The 18402-nt window shown below is 38.6% G+C and overlaps 2 protein-coding genes across 3 annotated transcripts; one reads left to right on the top strand and one right to left on the bottom strand.

Moving 5' to 3' along the window:
• The first annotated feature begins 410 nt into the window (after positions 1 to 410).
• Positions 411 to 3859, top strand: ccnb1 (cyclin B1). 2 transcript variants are annotated; one of them, XM_017459890.3, is made up of 9 exons: positions 411 to 570; positions 811 to 951; positions 1864 to 1977; positions 2140 to 2322; positions 2422 to 2580; positions 2682 to 2918; positions 3096 to 3233; positions 3328 to 3438; positions 3531 to 3859. In XM_017459890.3, exons 1-9 carry the CDS (start codon positions 550 to 552, stop codon positions 3630 to 3632), a joined length of 1206 nt encoding a protein of 401 aa, XP_017315379.1. In that variant the 5' UTR covers positions 411 to 549; the 3' UTR covers positions 3633 to 3859. The 2 variants fall into 2 exon arrangements, with proteins under 2 accessions (XP_017315379.1, XP_017315378.1); XM_017459889.3 differs by having other exon boundaries at positions 1861 to 1977.
• Positions 3860 to 17346: 13487 nt separating this feature from the next.
• On the bottom strand, positions 17347 to 17904 carry pmchl (pro-melanin-concentrating hormone, like). Its single transcript, XM_017459518.3, has one exon. It carries the CDS (start codon positions 17795 to 17797, stop codon positions 17438 to 17440), a length of 360 nt encoding a protein of 119 aa, XP_017315007.1. The 5' UTR covers positions 17798 to 17904; the 3' UTR covers positions 17347 to 17437.
• Positions 17905 to 18402: the final 498 nt, after the last annotated feature.

Below are 18402 nucleotides of genomic sequence, written 5' to 3'. Positions count from 1 at the left end.
AATCACCAAAAGTCCAGTAATGTCAGAAGGAATACAGTGAAACAGTAAATAAACAAAAATAAATACATTTTGTGTTTTTTTCCCCCCTGGTTTCCTGTGTGAATCACGTAATAAGCGTAAATTCCATTCAAAAATCTTTAATGGTGTAAATTAGAGTATAGTTTCATATAATAAATTTTTGTTTCATTCCATAAGTAATTTTTTTTATTACTATTTTTATATTTTATTATTATTATTATTCATAGACTCCGGTGCAATAGATGGCGGTCCACATGTCACGCGCCTTGTTACTACACGAAGAAAAGATTTTAACCATAGAGTTTCCGGTCCCCCCCCCCCCCCCCCTTATTCCGAGTCACGTGTCCATTAGTCGCCTTGGGAACGCATTGAGATCACGTGCGGCTCGACCAATCAGAGTTGGAGGATTTTTTAGAACGCAGCGAATCACGTTTGAAAGAGCGACAATTTAAACCAAGGCAGAAGCTCGAGCAGGACCGAGCTGTTTAAGCTAGTGTGTGCTGTGGGTTGTGAAGTGAAACGAGTTCAGAAATGGCGCTGCGTATCACAAGGGTGAGTTTTTGTTACGTGTTTAATTTGAGGCGTCTGTTTGTACTTGAATGCAAATGAAATTTTAACGCAACTATAATGCACGCGAAATTTTAGTGTTTATTTATTTGGAATATGTTTGTGTGCTCGTGCGCTCTTGTTTTACTACTTCCGGTTTGTTTATTTAAGCCTGATGGAACTTTTTTTTTTCTCTCCTTTCCAGTATTTAATTTTATTATTGCGCTTATTTTTTCACCTTTACAGAGCACTCGCCTGCCCAGCAGTGAGAACCAGAACCCCGTGTCTGGGAAAGCGGTGACCGGGAACAAGCCCGTGCTGAGGCCGAGGGCCGCGCTGGGGGAAATCGGTAACGCGGTTTTGCCTCGACAGCCTCTGAGGAAAAAGGTGAGGGTTTTTACTTGGTTATTTTTTCTCTCTCTACTTTCTTATTTTTTCAGTTAAATTAATCGTGTATTTGCTCTAAAGTATGACTACTTGCTCAGAAATATCCCTATGTCCAAAAACACGCCCTCTTTGAAAGAAAATGGTATTACACTTATTAAATTGTACCATTTACTGGCTGTGTCCTCAAACTGGCTTCTTCTGTCCCTTTTATCTTTATTTTGTTGCGTAATACTTTTAAAAAAGCATTAGCTTTATTGTATACCTTGAATCCTTTGTTTGAAGGGGCACTTCACTGTTCAAAGTGAGAAATTCATGTTAATTGTACAAAAGCATCCTCAATGACTAGGAAATGTAGTTTACTGCCCTGTTTATGTATTCTATCTATCTCTAGATATGTTTTTTCTTCTTTTTTTATATATATTTATTTATTACACTTTATGGTCCTGCATATAGGTGTCTAAAGGCAAGCTTCATCTTTTAACAGTCCCTAGTACAATCCAGAAAATTGCATGGCTTTTTGTCCAACAGTCTGTGCTGCACTTCAGTTTACTGTTTTCTGACTCTAAGACCCTCTCTAGATGTTCCCTTATTCTCTGCACTAATGCATATGACCTTTTAATGTTGGCCTTCTCATGATTCACTTAATGCTCAGTAAAGTAAACACATGGAAGTCTAAAGAGCTTTATTTCCTCTATTTGGGGGGGCAAGAAACAATTGTCATGTATTAAGTCTATAGTTTGTATATGCTGTAAGGAAGAAATGCAGTTTCTTCATGGCTTTGGTGTAGTGTGCAGTATGGTGGCATGGTACACAGCTGTAAGTGCTAATGCATGATCATGTGTGTATCCTGTGTGGTTATGCCTTGTGTGGTCTGTATGTTTCTTTACTGATTTTAATGAGTTTCTGAAGCAGGATGTGAAGGTTGCACCACCTGTGGTGGTTGAAGAGAAGGTCCCTGAGCCAGTTCAACAGCCAAAACAGGAGCTGAAACAGGAGCCAAAGCAGTTGCCCAAAGTGGAAGATGAGGTTCGGTGGCACTCTTTTTGCTTTACTACTTCTAAATATTTACATTTTGTTGAATGTGAGTTGGTATTTCAGTCCTGGTCAAAGTGGTGGTTCATCAGTTATCTAGTTATTAGATTAGTAAACCTGTCTTTAAGGATTTTTATTATGTATTTTTAATGCTAGATATCTTCTGAGCCGTCCTCTCCTGTGCCCATGGAAACATCCGGCTGTGCCCCAGATGAGCTGTGCCAGGCTTTCTCTGACGTGCTTCTCAATATCAAAGATGTTGATGCTGATGACTATGACAATCCCATGCTCTGCAGTGAATATGTGAAGGACATCTACAAATACCTCCGGCAACTTGAGGTTGGCTGCTGCTTTTAAATACATTTTTTTATAAACCCCCTCTAAGTATCTATGTAATATTTGAGATGACTTCGAGCCTTTGTTGCATTTGTCTCCAAGGCTGATCAGGCTGTCAGACCAAGGTATCTGGAAGGAGGAGAGGTCACTGGGAACATGCGCGCCATCCTTATTGACTGGCTCGTCCAGGTCCAAATCAAGTTTCGGCTGTTGCAGGAGACCATGTACATGACTCTTGCAATCATTGACCGCTTTCTTCAGGTAGGTAACTTCAGCTGAATGGTTGACTAATTCTTCAGGGTTAAAAAAAAAAAATGGCGGTTGAGTGCTTTTGTTTTAAAGCTTGTCTCGTTTGTTCACAGGATCATCCTGTTCCGAAAAAGCAACTCCAGCTGGTTGGTGTAACCGCTATGTTCATTGCTTCCAAATATGAGGAAATGTACCCACCCGAGATTGCAGACTTTGCCTTTGTGACGGACCGCGCTTACTCCACCGCGCAGATCCGGGAGATGGAGATGAGCATCCTGAGAGTCCTGAACTTCAACTTTGGCAGACCTCTGCCACTCCAGTTCCTCCGCAGGGCCTCAAAAATTGGGGAGGTACACATTAGTGGCTGACGGGTTGAGCAGTCATTATGTAGCTACCTTTACTAACAGACTAACCTCATATGGTCTGTACCTTCTTGTTTCTGCAGTGTAATGTGGTGCTAATGTTTACCACTGACTTGTGGGGTTATTAGTCTGTCTTGTAAAACATTTTCTCAAATGCCCTCATAGGTTACAGCAGAGCAGCACACTTTGGCGAAGTACTTTGTGGAGCTTACCATGGTGGACTATGAGATGGTGCACTTTGCGCCCTCTCAGGTTGCCAGTGCTGCCTTCGCCCTCATGCTGAAAGTTTTCAACTGTGAATGGGTAAGTGCCCTGTAACTTCACTCTCCAAACCAACCTTTTTTGTGGCTTGGGTTGCTCAACTCAAACTACCCCCTCTTTACTTTGCTCTCTATAGACCCCAACATTGGAGTATTACATGGGCTACGCTGAGGACAGCCTGATCCCTGTAATGCAACACATTGCCAAGAATGTGGTCAAAGTCAATGAAGGACTCTCGAAGCACCTGGTGAGTGGGGTTTGGATAATGTCTGCAGTAATATCAGCAAGCAGCTTGTCAGATTGCAGTGAAATGAAGGATCTCGTTTGTTCTTCTGCTAGGCGGTTAAGAACAAGTACTCCAGTCAGAAGCAAATGAGGATTGCAACCATCTCTCAGCTTAAGTCGTCTATGATCAAGGACCTGGCCAAGCAAGTCTCCTAGTGGGATTGGAATAGACTCTAGCACTATGTGCTGACTTTGTAAAAATTGTAACTTAACTGCATGCTTTTACCTGACATTTTAATTGTGCTGAGTTTATGGAAAGTGACTTAAGGTTGTGCATTTAGCCAGGATGCTTTATTCAACACTGCCAATGTCCTTGGTAAATGTAACCTGTTCAAGAGTGCAATCTTGTACTTAAAACTTTTACAATAAATCTTTTAACTGTTCAGAGATTGGTATTATGGCTAGACTCAAACTGTCTCCTTGGTGCAAGCTTCACCCTAACTTCTTTTTTTTTTTTTCCTTTTCTTAAATCGCTTCTTAATACAGCAAGTAACAGCTAGGTAATATTTGATTTGAATAGTTGTGGCTTAACCCTTCCAAGACCTAAACAGTGCTTTGTATCCTAAATGGCTTAATTCCTGACAAGTTATGGCCATTCTGTATCTGCTTGGGTACATCCTATGGGCACTAATTACTAAGGACAGATTTGTGCTTGCATCTGCAACAGTGACTTCATTTTGATTAAATGGACAAGTTAAAACTACAATGAAGTCAGATGACTCTGCTCATACTCAAATTAAGGCCCTGTTGACACGGGTCACAATTTTGTGTCCTAAGTAGCTATAAAGGAAGTTGTAACTATCAGAGAACGGTTCCCTTTGGAGTCTGGTTCCTCTCAAGGCTTCCTCCTCATGTTGACTCGGAGTCTCCTTGCAGCTATTGCCCCAGTCTAATGTTTATTAGGGATGAAGTAAACATTTGTACCTGGAAACTCTTAAGCTGCATTGTGTTCCATTGTTGCATGTAATACAAATTTAACTGCACTAATCTATAGTAATGCACTTAGTGTTTCAGTACTAGGTGAAGCTGAAGTTTTATCTACTGGAATATATTAACAGTATCTTGTAGTTTTGGATGTACAGCTAGACTAGCTTGCTTTCCCTGATTAAGTCTGTCAGTGGGCAGCAAGACGTATAAAACATTGTTTAAAAAGAACTGTGATCTGAATTTATATGGAAGCACTAAAACAAGTGGCAAAGAGTCAACTAAGGGACTCGAGTGTGAGGCGGAATACAATCCTAAGCATAAAGCTGTTCAAGAACCTGCCAGTTGAAGTGCTACAAGACGCATGTCCTTGGAGAGGTGCTAGAGGTACCTTTTTAAGTACCTTCAAGTGCTTTTGGAAAGTAGGACTCTACAATAAATACATGATATATTAAGCCACTCTCATACCCCAAGATGTCCTCCATGTGAAAAGACAGATTTCAACTTAGTCTCTGTTGGAAAGGGGTCAAATATGCAGGAGATGCTGGAAAAGCAAAGAATGTGCAGGACCTGGAGGATTTTTCTGAAGAACAGTGGGCGGTTTAACTGCTCAGGACAAACCAGGGACTCATGAACAACTCACAAAACATACAGTTGCTGATCATCCAGGTAACAGCACACGGGATTAAGAATCAAACGTGTATAAACTTTTGATCTGGTCCATTTGGGTAAATTCAGTTATTGTGTCTTCTGGACTACATGTGAAATAGCTTATTCAGGACAATACTAAATGACAGCAATTTTTATAATCCCTCATTTAAAAAAATTTTTTTTTGCATTCTGCAAGACCTATGTAATCTTATAACCTCAACTGTAGTTGCTTAATTTTTTCCCCCCTCATGAAGACATGACATTGAATTCATTTCATCAGTTCAAAATCACATCACATTATTACTTATTACTACAGAACATTTAAAAGAAGCATTTTTATTATTTATTTATTTTACTTTCACTTGAGCACGTTCTTTGGCTGGATAAAAGAAGCCAAATACTTCCTATACTTTCACTTAAGTAAAATTTTCTAGTAACTGCCAATACGTTTTATTTATTTTTTATTTATTTTTTTTTAATTGTGGAGAACACATGACTGAGTAATAAAGGAAATTAAAGTCTTAAACATAAATTATAGACAAAAAATTGTTCTTGCATTTTTTCCCAGGAACCTGAGTCATTTCCTGCATACCACATCTGGGATCAGTATTGTGTATTTAATTTAGTGTATCAGTTTATTTTGCCTCATGCAGATTTTTCTTGAGAACAGTTCTCTTGGTGAAATATAAACCAGGGGTGATTAGAACATGGTGGCTATGTTCCTTAATATTTTACAATTCACTGATCTTCAGCAACTTTATCATGCTTTGTGTCTCTGTCTAATACATTACAATTATTATTTTTACAAAAGTATTTGGGAATCTGAACCAAATAACTCTTTTATGGTTCTTATTTGGTTAATTTCTATGAACCATCCAACAGATGGCGCTCTAGTACCATTTTAATCTTTAATCTCACACTAGCCCTTGTTCTGTAAAAAAAAAAAAAGACTGCATTTCCAACTGGTTTATCAATATCAGAGTCATCTTTATTTTATAGCATTACCAACATTACATATAATATACACTAAGTAAACAAGACTAAACAATGCAAAGCTATCAAACCAAAAAATTTGCCCAAGTTTACTGAGTCATTTAGTTCTTTATACTTTCTATAAGTGAATAAATGTTTTGTTTCCTGTATGTTACAACCTTGTTCAACATTGAATCTGAACCAAGTAACCTCCCATTGTGTTTACCTGGAATTTTTCAGGTTAATTTGATGTGCTCTATTTGTCCCTCCAGTGCACATCACTTGATGTATTTCTCTGTCCCATTATTCTTAACCTTGTTGCTATATTTATAAATGTTGCACAAACCAGGCCCAGGCTGTAACCTCTTAACCTTGTTTGCAACTATATTTATACATGTAGCATAAAGCAGACCTTTCTAATCTTGGCTCATAACCCAACGGTCACAGAGAGCAGACTATACGTCGCACTCATGAAAAACCTGGGCCTCTGCTTTAGTATTCACTATTTTAAGCATATGGCCAGATGTACCACCGGAAAAACGTAAGAACTGTAGTATTCCTGCTAGTTTTTCACACAAAATAGACAGGGGTTGGTTTCATATACCCAAAGCAAAGTCTGAACTAAACTGAAGTGCTTTAAGTAGTAAGAAAAAGTATTTTTTAGCTTTAATTAATGGTAAAGAATTATAAAGAAAGAGTCTAAAAATGGTGTTTATAAGTGAATTGAATGTCTTGGCTTAAACTACTGTCACAACGAAGGTTATAAGTATGAGTAGATGCTTAAATATCATCAGTAACATCCAAACCAACTCTTTAATACATGCTGTTTACACTTGCAGATATCATTATTTCAGGTGCTTTTTTTTAAAAAAGAAAAAAAAAGAAAAGAAATATAAGCTTCAAATCACCTCCAAAACCCTTAGTGGAGAATCATGAGTCCACCCCATTCACTCCCCCAACTGTAATATAAACCAGAATCCTGATTTCTGTTGCTCCTTTGATTATTATTCCTCTCAGTCCAAGATGGCTGACAGTGACTCAAAAGCAGCATGTGCTTCAAGTACATCGGTCTGAACTTTCTACACAGGAAGGACTAATCAGTAGGATAATTTAAACATGGACACGATTGGCTTATTTAAATAAAAAAATAGATAGCCATTAAAGTTTGCTTGCTCCAAATCCAACTGTCCACCCATGTAGATGGTATCAAACTGCTTAAAATATGCTTTACATGCTGTATGCATGAGATTAAATGATGATATTTGTTTAAAATTTTTATTTTCTATAGTTTTAGTCAGCAAAGTTCAAATAAAGTACAATATGAGATTCTTTTCCAGTGCATTATTATTAAACTTTCTAAATAAGCCATAGAGAGCACATTATAATGGATTTTTGTGTATTTAGTGATTTCTTATAAAGGGTTGTTTTTGTATTACAGTTGTTAAAACTTGTTATTTAGTAAAGATAATAATAATAATAAGAAGAAGAAGAAGAAGAAAAAGAAGAAAAGCCACAACAACAATAATAATGATGATGATGATGATGATTATTATTATTATTATTATTAACACTTGTTCATATTTTTGGTCTAACTGTCTAAACATATTCAGAAACTAACTGCACATAATTTTAAATATTTTTTATTTTTTTAAACAAACAATTTAAATAATGTTTTGTTTCACCAGCTTTACTATACTTTGGTGTTTTTCATGCAATAACTTGGTAAATGTGATATAAATAAGTTTGAATTCACATCACTGTTTCACATTTTCAGCAATACTGACATCTAAGATATATGTGTCTTAATAATTTATGCACATCTTCAGATAATAAATCCGGTCCATTCACAGTGTTCAAAGGTATGTCCGCGGAAAACATTTTTTTTTGTTTGTTCTCAGCTTGTAAAATTTATTTGTGCAGATTTAGTTGATGCTTTTCTGAACAAGTTTAAACCATTTACAGAGAGAAAACCCAACACTGCAAGACATGGTTTCTCCTGTAATGATTTCATGAATGTGGACTTCTTGTAATGGGCGGCGCTTAGCTCCATATCTCCACCCCAGACAGCGGTGATAATGAAGCTCGGCTCTTCTGAAAGACCTGAACTGTCGAGAGTCTCTTTAATTCCTTCCGGCTGAGGTCACCGCTGGCCAGTGAGATCATCTTACACTGCCAGTGCTTTCCAGAAGAGGAAGAGCGAGCTGTGATTCTGGGTTCAAGTTTTTTATGGATGGCTATTGCCGGTTATACTGGTGGTGATGTGGGTGACTAACAGACTGTAAAGTGTTTATTATAGTAATAACATTACTAACTCACGTTGCTGGACTGTAAATGCAGTAAACAAGCAGTAAACAGTTCTTGTGTATAAAGATTTCAAAACACATGAAACTTTTTATTACAGTTTGTTATCATGACATTGTCGTCTACTAGATCAATTTAACCCAAACCTGCCAATATTCATGGTGTGAAAAAGACCCCTAAATAAGACCTTATCCTGTCAGTTCAAAAGACAAAACATTGAAGAGGTTCTTTGAAGCATGTTTCTTCAACCTTTTCAGAAAGACACATTCAAACTTCCCAACAGTGGACATTCCTCAGTTCTTAACACTCCGTTAGGTTACATTCTGTACCGTATCTGTAAACTATTCTCCAGCCAATTCTGTTGAGAATTAGCTTCCCAGCTTAGTCGTGTAGATTAAGTGGAAATGTGTTAAACAGACTATGAATTTAATAATACGTGTAATTTAGGTAACTTGTGCCATGTCAGTTGAATATAGGATACCTGTAAACATTAGCTGGTTAACTTATCTTGCTACTGGCTACAGGTAGCTACTAATTTGTTAGCTAGTTCCCTCAAGTGGGCTTGATCCCTCTTTTATTTGTAAATAAGCTAGTTTTGTGCTTGTTTTATGTCAATTTCTTACCACATCTATCACTGCCATTAGTAAAAACACAACCAGTTCACTATGTATTTGTATTAGATGGTTAACTTATCTTGCTACTAGCTAGCCACTACGGGGATGGCTAGCTACCTCAAATGTGATTGATTTGTAGCTAAACTGCTCTTGTGTCTATTTTATGTCCAATTTTTTTCATTAAGCTGTTATTGTTTTATCTGTAAAACTCTTAAAATGTAAAAGTGTAGTGCTTCCTATTTGTAAGAGTTAGCTTGCTAGAATTGTACTAATTACAAAAAGGGAAGCATTCCTGATAGCTGGTTTACATATTAAACTCCATGACATGTAATTGTATCGTTTGCACTCTGCCCATATTACCGCACTATGCCTTTTTACACGCGTACTTGTGAGCATAGTCAAGCCACAGTTAAAACCCCATTAGTCAAGAATCTCTCCAGAACATGTGTTCCTCAGTTTGTTCAAATTGCCTTACACCAAACCTCCACATGGTGCTAAGGAGCGAAGCTGGCAGTCGGAGAGAACCTTCCTGCTGCCTGGAGCCCCCATGCATAAATAAATACAGAGGCCTTCGTTTTCAGAATTTATAGATTTTCAAATAAATGCTCAATGCGCTTGCTGAACTTTACAGACCTCGGCTGTTCAATGGCACATGAAGGAAAGAAAGGCCTCTATTGTGCCCCAATGTGGTGTTGAGTTTCACCAGGTGTGAGCAGGACCTTCAGAGAGGCTAATCAGTTCAGGCCTGAGGGAAATATAATCCGAGACTACCTGGATACCAAGTTTGGCGTAAACTAGGGTTTAATTTATTTATAAATAAATATTTCTTATTGTTTGTTTATTCTGATACTGATACCATAATGAATAACCCTCTTAGTATTCATCAGTCGGGAGCATCATGGAGCATTTTCTTTAGCTTTGGTTATGTTGGTTGCTGCAGTGTGCTGCTAGCATCTAACTCCTTATGCTAAGTTTTATGTCAATGTTTAATCTGTTATGGTGTTAGTTTAATCTGGCATGGTGGCTTAGTGTTTAGCCTGTTTGCCTCACACGTCCGGGGTTGGGGCTTCCTGCTTCCGCCCTGTGTTTGCAGAGCTTTCATGGTCATCCTGTGCTTCGGGGGTTTCCTCCGGTTACTCCGGTTTCCTCCCCGAATCCAAAAACATGCGTTGTAGCTGATTGACATCTCTAAATTGTTTGTAGTGTGTGATTGTACCCTGCGATGGGTTGGCACACCATCCAGGGTGTCCCCCGCCTTGTGCCCCTAGTTCCCTGGGATAGGCTCCAAGCTCCCGGTAATACTGTGTAGGATAAGTGGTACAGAAAATGGATGGATGGATAGATGTTATGGTGTTAATCAGTGCCTTTAATTGAGAGTTCGTATTGTGTCACTGCTATATATCATGGCATATTTACAGCTTGCTTGTTTGGAGTCAGACTGTTGCCTCATTGTTTTGGCGTTTTTTTGGCGGGGGGCGGGGGGTAAATCTGCTTTGTACACAACATGAACTCCATCGGTTTTGGCACCCATATGAAATCAATTAGGAGAAGGAACCAGATTTGGAGACGAGCACAAATCCAATTCGGATACCCCCCCATTAACTTCATTTTCTACAAGGCTTCATCTCCCAAAGCCAGAAATGTATTGATTATTCGGTAGTTTCCACCGAGCTTATCCTAATGCACTTATGGAGAAGGTCCCAGTCTGAACAGCTGCCCAGGTCACAATCTGCAGCATGCAAGGCTCCTAAATTATTCAGGACGTCTCCCCCTCCCCCAGCCAGATCTCCATTAATGATGTCACCCAGCCCTGCGGAGCCAGACGCTTTCCCACGGGATGGCAGGATGGAGACTGGGCGCTGCTTCACACTACAGACCACTAAACTGCTGTAGTAATTTAGAGCTGTGCTGGTTCTAAAATACATTCACGTATAGTAGAGTGTCCTGAAGGCACACTTACACTGAAATGCATACGGTTGAGTAAAATGTAGAGACCTAGATAGCAAATTAGAGCAAATGATATTGCTAGCTGTTCCCAAGTAGATTATTCATTATACGAAGTCTGTAGAATGACAGCAGGGTATACAATTCTATTGTAGGTAAATAGTGCTTTTATCACCTTATCACAGAGCAGCTTTACATGCATCCCTAATGAGCAAGGCAGAGGTGATCCAGTGGCAAGGAAAAAACCCCTGAGAAGACATGAAGAAAGCTTTTCAGGTTGATGGATAGTAGGATTATAAATCGTTACACTATACAAGTGTAGAAGAGTAAAGAATAACAGTATTAAGTATGTTGTAAAGATGTTCAGGACGATCAGATTGTGAATAAGAGTCTTGGGATGAACATAAGACAGTCTTTATGATTACAGCAGCAGCTCTTAGAAGCTAACTCATTGTAGAAGTAGTGACACAAGTATTCAAATGAATGCACTCGAGTATTAAAAAAGTAAAGGATTTTAGCTAAAATGAGAAGACATTGTCTGAGATGGTTAAGATTGCAAAAGGTTGCAAAGGTTAAGATTAAGGTTATGGGCAGGTTTAGGGTTCGTAACCTTTTCCAAACAAATCCAATTTATTTTATTTGTATAGCACTTTTTACAATAGACATTGTCACAAAGCAGCTTTACAGAAATATATAAAATTCCGCTTATAAATTTTAAAGTTATAGATTTTTCCATAATGAGCAAATATGAGGAAGAAACCTCGAGAGGAACCAGACTCAAAAAAAGGAACCTTATCTGGGTGACACCGGATAGTGCGATTGTAAATAATTCCCTTTTATAACTGTGTTAGTGCAGTTGTGAAACCAGGAAATCCATTATAGTTTTCACATGAAGTCTATTTTGTTGAAGTTATCAGCTGTATCTTTAGGCTGTCCATATGGGGGCCATGCTCAGCAGCACTGAGTGGTTTCCAAGTGATGAGAACTTCAACCAGAGGTAGGGCGTCAGGGTGGGTCAGGCAGGTCCGGCGAGCAGAAAGGGTCAGGATCACTGGTATCTCAGGAGTAGCATGTGTCGCTCGACACAGAGAGAGAGAAAGAGAGACCCTCAAAGATTATAGCCTTATGTAGCATTTATGTAGCGATATAATGTCCATGTTACTACAATATTATTATAATTTAATAATTATAATATAAATGAAGTTTGTACATGTATATAGTTCTATTTAATGAGTTTACCATAAACCTGCCATTATTGACCTATTTACTTTTTTCTGAATGTACATATATTTCTTTTGTACAGTTCTACTTTAAACATTTAAGGGTTTCTCCACAAGAACCGAATCGAAGAACCTTTAGACGGTTTAAATTTGAGTAGACTTACGACATTTCATTCTTGGTTGTACATCATTCCATTATCTCTGTATGGAAATGGGAGAGGATCGACGTAGCTACGATACTGAAGGAACTGTTGCTTTAATCTTGTGTATTCAGAAACCACGATCACGAACTCATAGCTTTAGATCTTAGTCTCCTTCACAGAGTCTCAATGTTCTGCCTTCAAACAACAATAAGAACCTGCACTATGCTATATTTTCACTTATTGCTCGTGAAACATGAATCGCCAGAGTGTTCCCAGAGCAGACTTTTTACCCACTGCTGTGGAAAATGAGCATACCAACACTTTTCAGAAAATTCCAAGAAAACGGTGGAAGCGGAGCCAAGTTCTCTCGCTAGCTGGAAATATATTCAGCGTTCGATGTGTTTAAATCGAATGTGTCTCACATCGAAGAGCCACATGGAAATCCTGGAAACCTTCCGGAGAATTTGGTTTCATGAGTTAGCCGTCATGTAAGGAGAGGTCTGTTTGTTATGAATTCTAATAACTTCTTCGCATGGATAGTAGAGAGATTGTAGAGCATGACGTAGACGTAGCACGACGCCATACGCGAGCATGTGTTTGTTCATGATACTGGTTAATGGATTCTGAATGACACCAGCAGCGATAGTTATATTAATGATCGGATACTGTTACACACTAATTCGATACGAGGAAATGATGATCACATTGATTTTCGACTCAGATGCATGTGAATGGTCCCATTCAGTTGAGCAGCGAACACAAGGGCAATCCCTATAATGTAAAATTGTGTGGGTTATCCTTTAGATGGATTTTTTTAAAACTCTTTCAGTGGCTCAGATTGTAGCTTTTTAAAACTAAGATGTCGTTTATGTATTAATACTGCAACTGCAGTTACATTTTGTGAGTTGAAATTTTTATATACAATTTCCCTTGTGATCTGCGCGCTACATGTACATTTACATTTACAAATTTCTCACGTCTTGTCCTTTAAAAAAAAAATAATGGCGTAAGAGATAAAAACATTGACCTCAGATATAAGCTTACTAACTGGCTAGCAAAGTAAATGGTTCATTATGCAGCATTTCATTGCTTCTAAGAAACTTCTAAACTATTTAATTAGCCATTTGTTTCATAACTGGAAAAGCAGCAGATTGCAAGGATTTCTGAGTGATTTCCGCTCCTGAAGTCTACATCTAGAGTATTCTGACTTGTTCCCTCACCCTACCAAGATGACATCTAAGAAAGTTTACTTGTGTTAATAGAGTAAAGATGGCACCTGGGATTCTCCCGAGGGGAAATGGTGAGGACAAGTTAAAAAGATTACTGAAACGAGGTACTGGAAAGCAGGGTATTTTGGGGGGAAATGTGACAGAAGGTGTCTAATATTTCCACTTTAAACTGTGAAAAAAAAAATCAATCATGTAATTACTTTGCGTAGCTTCTTTACCAGAGTAATTTTCATAAATTGTTTAAACAAGTAATGTTTAGATGATACAAACTGTATTTCCTGGTTGTATTGTTGTCTCTTTTTGAATTATAATAACAAAACTATTATTATTATTATTATTATTATTATTATTATTATTATTATATAATAATAACATTATTATTATTATTATTATTATTAATAATAATAATAATAATAATAATAATAAAAGACTCAATTTTATGGTGCATGGTGGCTTAGTGGTTAGCACGTTCGCCTCACACCTCCAGTTGTCGGGGGTTCGATTCCTGCCGTGGCCCTGTGTGTGCAGAGTTTGCATGTTCTCCCCGTGCTGCGGGGGTTTCCTCCGGGTACTCCGGTTTCCTTCCCCAGTCCAAAGACATGCATGGTAGGCTGATTGGCATGTCTAAAGTGTCCGCAGTGTGTGAATGTGTATGTGATTGTGCCCAGCGATGGATTGGCACCCTGTCCAGGGTGTACCCCGCCTTATGCCTGATGCTCCCTGGGATAGGCTCCAGGTTTCCCCGTGACCCTGAAGGAAGGATAAGCGGTATAGAAGGTGGATGGATGGACTCAATTTTACTGAACGTTTGCATAACAAAGCTTTGACGTCTTGCTTTCAGTATAATCTTTTTCCATTAAATCTGCTGTATGTATTAAACTGGTGTCTTGCAACAGAACACCAACATTTCAATTTGAACTTTTTTAGTCATTTTTATTAGTAAACTGTATAGCAAAGAAAAAGATACTTTTTTTTTCCTTCACTTTTTCCTTCATGGGGGGTATGCACACTTTTGTACTCACCTGATCCTTAAAGCTGTTGAATGATGTGGCACCATTATTGGTTTAATGCAGTAAGAGAATTAGCCAGTACCGTTTCTAACTCTTCTAACATTTCCAACACAACCGTTTCTATGAGCTTTAATGATTAAAAAAGGAAAAGAAAAAAGGCAGAGCTTTGTTCAGAGGTCATTTTCTTCCAAGATGGATTTCCGAACTAGAAAAAAAAAATGCAAAGCTATACGAAGGAAAGCAACGACACACATTGTGTTAGAAATGACATGGAAGCTGCTAAAAACTACACACTGCGTTTTCATTCTACGCTGAACAGACGACACTGCAATTCTAATAGTGAGACAGAAAAATTCCTCAGCCACTTCAATGGAATTAAAATTACGGCCACAAATCTTCCAATTATGTCAAAATGTTCACAAAATGACGAGAATGTTTTGGCAGATTTGCATTAAATATTTATCTAAAAGTGATATTGTGAATTTTCATTCTGATGTGGTTTGTTATTCAGAAATGAAGACGCCCACAATGCAAATTAAGATGGATGCGAGGGGAAAATATCTAATTTCCGTTCCACTAATGGGAGGACGGCACAGGCCGCGTCCTTGTTGTTTTCCTCTTGTGTTTCAGGCCCATGGATTTTCCCGTCTGTGGCAGTTTTGTAAGCTGTCCTGATTAAGAGCATCCTACAGATCAATAACAAACAGAAGTGCTCAGCGCCATGAGCGACCTCAAGAATGCTCATATAACGCTGACTTGGAGAACAGCAGTGTTCAATAAGCTTTGCATCTCATAGCTCGAGACTGAAATAATGATAGAAAATGTCATGCAAAAGGTTATTAAGGTCTTACATATTATTTAATAATAACTCATTTAAATATATCCATCCATCTTCTATACCGCTTATCCTCTTCAGGGTCACGGGGAACCTGGAGAGGGTGCCAATCTATCGCAGGGCACAATCACATACACACTCATTCATACACTACGGACACGTCAATCAGCCTACCATGCACGTCTTTGGACGGGGGGAGGAAACCGGAGTACCCGGAGGAAACCCCCGCAGCACGGGGAGAACATGCAAACTCCACAACACAGGGCCACGGTGGGAATCGAACCCCCGACCCTGGAGGTGTGAGGCGAACGTGCTAACCTTGACCAAACATACTGTATCTTTACCAATCATAATTTGGGTCACGTGCAACAGGTTTATGTGTGTCATCGACTATACTGTACTGTACTGTAAAAACACTGCATATCTATTTGACATATGTATGGGCAATTAAAAGCAAAGACCTCTAGGGCTTAAAGCCTTTTTTTAACACGAAAAAAATTATGTTAAATATAAGAGTGGAGGAAATAAATAGTCTCAAACGTGGTGTTCCTTTGCTGATGCAAGTCCCGAATGGCGGAAGGCAGTGCGTCGGCCCTTTTTTAATGTAAGTGCTATAGGTATTAAAGGTTGTTCCTTGTGGTTAAACCCTACGTCTTTAACAACACCCTGAGTAAATTGTTAACAGTTGCGGTGCAGGTGCTGTAATCTAGTGGGCTCTTAGGCTCTGAACTCATAGGTCACATGACAGTGCCAAGAAGGCAGATGTAGTATGTTCGGATTGTGTTAATGCTACACACATATACCGATCAGTACATTACATTACATTACACCATTTGGCAGACGCCCTTATCCAGAGCGACTTACAACGATCTCATTTATACAGCTGAGCAGTTGAGGGTTAAAGGCCTTGCTCAAGGGCCCAACAGTGGCAGCTTGGCAGTGCTGGGATTTAAACTCATGACCTTCTGATCAGTCCAACGTCTTAACCTCTGAGCTACCACTTCCCTAGTACATACCATATCACCGGCCGGGCAGCAGGTACTGAATCGAATGCAGTAGGTACTGAATCGAATGCAATAGGTACTGAATCGAATGCAGTAGGTAATGAATCGAATGCAGTAGGTAATGAATCGAATGCAGTAGTTAATGAATCGAATGCAGTAGGTAATGAATCGAATGCAATAGGTACTGAATCGAATGCAATAGGTAATGAATCGAATGCAGTTGGTACTAAATCGAATCCAGTAGGTACTGCCACAGCACACGATTTCGGACACACAGTATGACTATTAATAAAAAAGATCTTAAAACATTCTGTAATGAGGTGGTTATTTAACATTTATGGAAGGAGTCTCCAGTGTCATCTCTTTGTAACTGTCATAGGTAAAGTCAACATTGAGTTTTGCTGTTTCTCGGTAACAAGCTGCATTAAACAAAAAAAAAAAGAAGTCTTATTCACTTCAGGAAAAAGTGATGGAGCAATGTTAATCGCTGTAATAGCGTAAGTGATAAGACGTTTATGTTTATAACGTATATAACTTAAGATATAACAGGACTTAACTTGTTTTGAGGGCATTCTACAACATTACAAAAAATGTCGTGTTGTTCTTTAATAAAAAAAAAAAAATTGTAATCATTGGTAAATCGTTGTGGTTTAAGAAAAAGAAAACACTCATGGGATGTGCTGTTATACAAAAATAGTGGTGGGAACCCCGTCACTGATTATTATTATTTTCCTCTTACAGTTTTATTCCTTACGTATCACATATGAAGTGCCAACAACGGTAGAACTAGTTTGAACTAGTCGCACAGTAAGAGAAGGTAGATGTGTCATATACTTATAGATATAATTGTTGATATGAGTGATAAAGAGCTTTAAAGTTAAACGATATAAACCAGAATGTTCTCCTCACAGATTTTTAGCTACACAAATGCAATCAGTTAGACTCTAAAGCAAGAATGACAGTTAATTAAATAAACATGAAAGACCCAAGACGAAATAGTATTTCTCTAATTTAATTGCAGATCTTATGATACAGATAAATAGCATGTACTGCACAGAATCAGAAGGTGCGAGCTGGATTTTCTCGCTGTCTTCACTGGACTCCTCCACAGGAACTAGACTTCCCAGCATGGTCGGTACACCCTTCCCACCATGCACCTCTTGGTTTCCCTCCTGATGATGGAGATGCTTTGGCCGAGGTCTGGGCTTCCATCTCTGCCTTCAGGACTCGGGATCCTTTCAGGCATGTTCCTTTCCAGAGCCCTCAGCATTCTCAGTAGGTCGACGTCTGCCACCATGATGATCTTAGAAACGCCTGGCCCGGAACTCACTTTGTTTTCAGTCAGTCTTTCTCCAGTAGAGTCTTGGAGAAGGTCTATGTCTTCGGTGTTATCCAGTGGAAGGGCCTCTGATTTCACGTTGCCACCAGACAAGAAGGCGATGGCGATGAGCACGGAGAAGACGGTGAGCTTCATTCTGCGGATGCTCTTCGTTTTGGTTGTGGTTGGTCTGCTGCTTTCTGTTGATTCTCCAACAAATTGCTCTGGCTACGATAGCTTCCTTGAGTCTTTATATATATCCGTAAGTGCCACGTTATCCCAGGATGAAGTGATTCATCCTTTGCCTTTTGTTGTCTTTAAGGATAATGAACAAAATCTTTTTAGAGAAAGCTGACAAGACCACAAACGGTGTTGTGGTTTGTTTGGTGGCACATTAATTAAAGATTACCTGCAACATCACAATATAATCCATTGGCAAACAGTAGGGTGGCATTGTAAGGGGAGATGTAATTCAAAAATCCCTGGTCTTAGAGAAACAATATGGGGGATTATGGACCTGTTGCTGTTTCAAATGATTCTATAAAAAAAAAAAATAAAAAAAAAAATAATAAAATAAAAATAAAAGATTTGTCATTTTTAAATAGACTGGCTGGGTAAAATACATCTTAAATTACACAATATAGAACGATCATTACGGTGACTAAACTGGTATTGTAGCTGTGTCTAGGTTTCAAGGACATGGATTTGACAAAATGATTTCTACATATTTCTACAAAGCTAAGCTTTTCTCTCCACCAGCC

The sequence above is a fragment of the Ictalurus punctatus genome, chromosome 28 (assembly GCF_001660625.3).
Source record: "Ictalurus punctatus breed USDA103 chromosome 28, Coco_2.0, whole genome shotgun sequence".
Taxonomy (NCBI): Eukaryota; Metazoa; Chordata; class Actinopteri; order Siluriformes; family Ictaluridae; genus Ictalurus; species Ictalurus punctatus.
This window is presented reverse-complemented; position numbering and strand designations above follow the sequence as displayed.

What these genes read in the sequence shown, in the direction of transcription:
- ccnb1 (XM_017459889.3), top strand. Translation starts at nt 550, where the DNA reads ATGGCGCTGCGTATCACAAGG. An exon ending in TGGCGCTGCGTATCACAAGG is followed by an intron (nt 571 to 810) that starts GTGAGTTTTTGT and finishes TCACCTTTACAG; the next exon opens with AGCACTCGCCTGCCCAGCAG. An exon ending in TGCCCAAAGTGGAAGATGAG is followed by an intron (nt 1,978 to 2,139) that starts GTTCGGTGGCAC and finishes TTTTAATGCTAG; the next exon opens with ATATCTTCTGAGCCGTCCTC.
- pmchl (XM_017459518.3), bottom strand. Translation starts at nt 17,797, where the DNA reads ATGAAGCTCACCGTCTTCTCCGTGCTCATCGCCATCGCCTTCTTGTCT.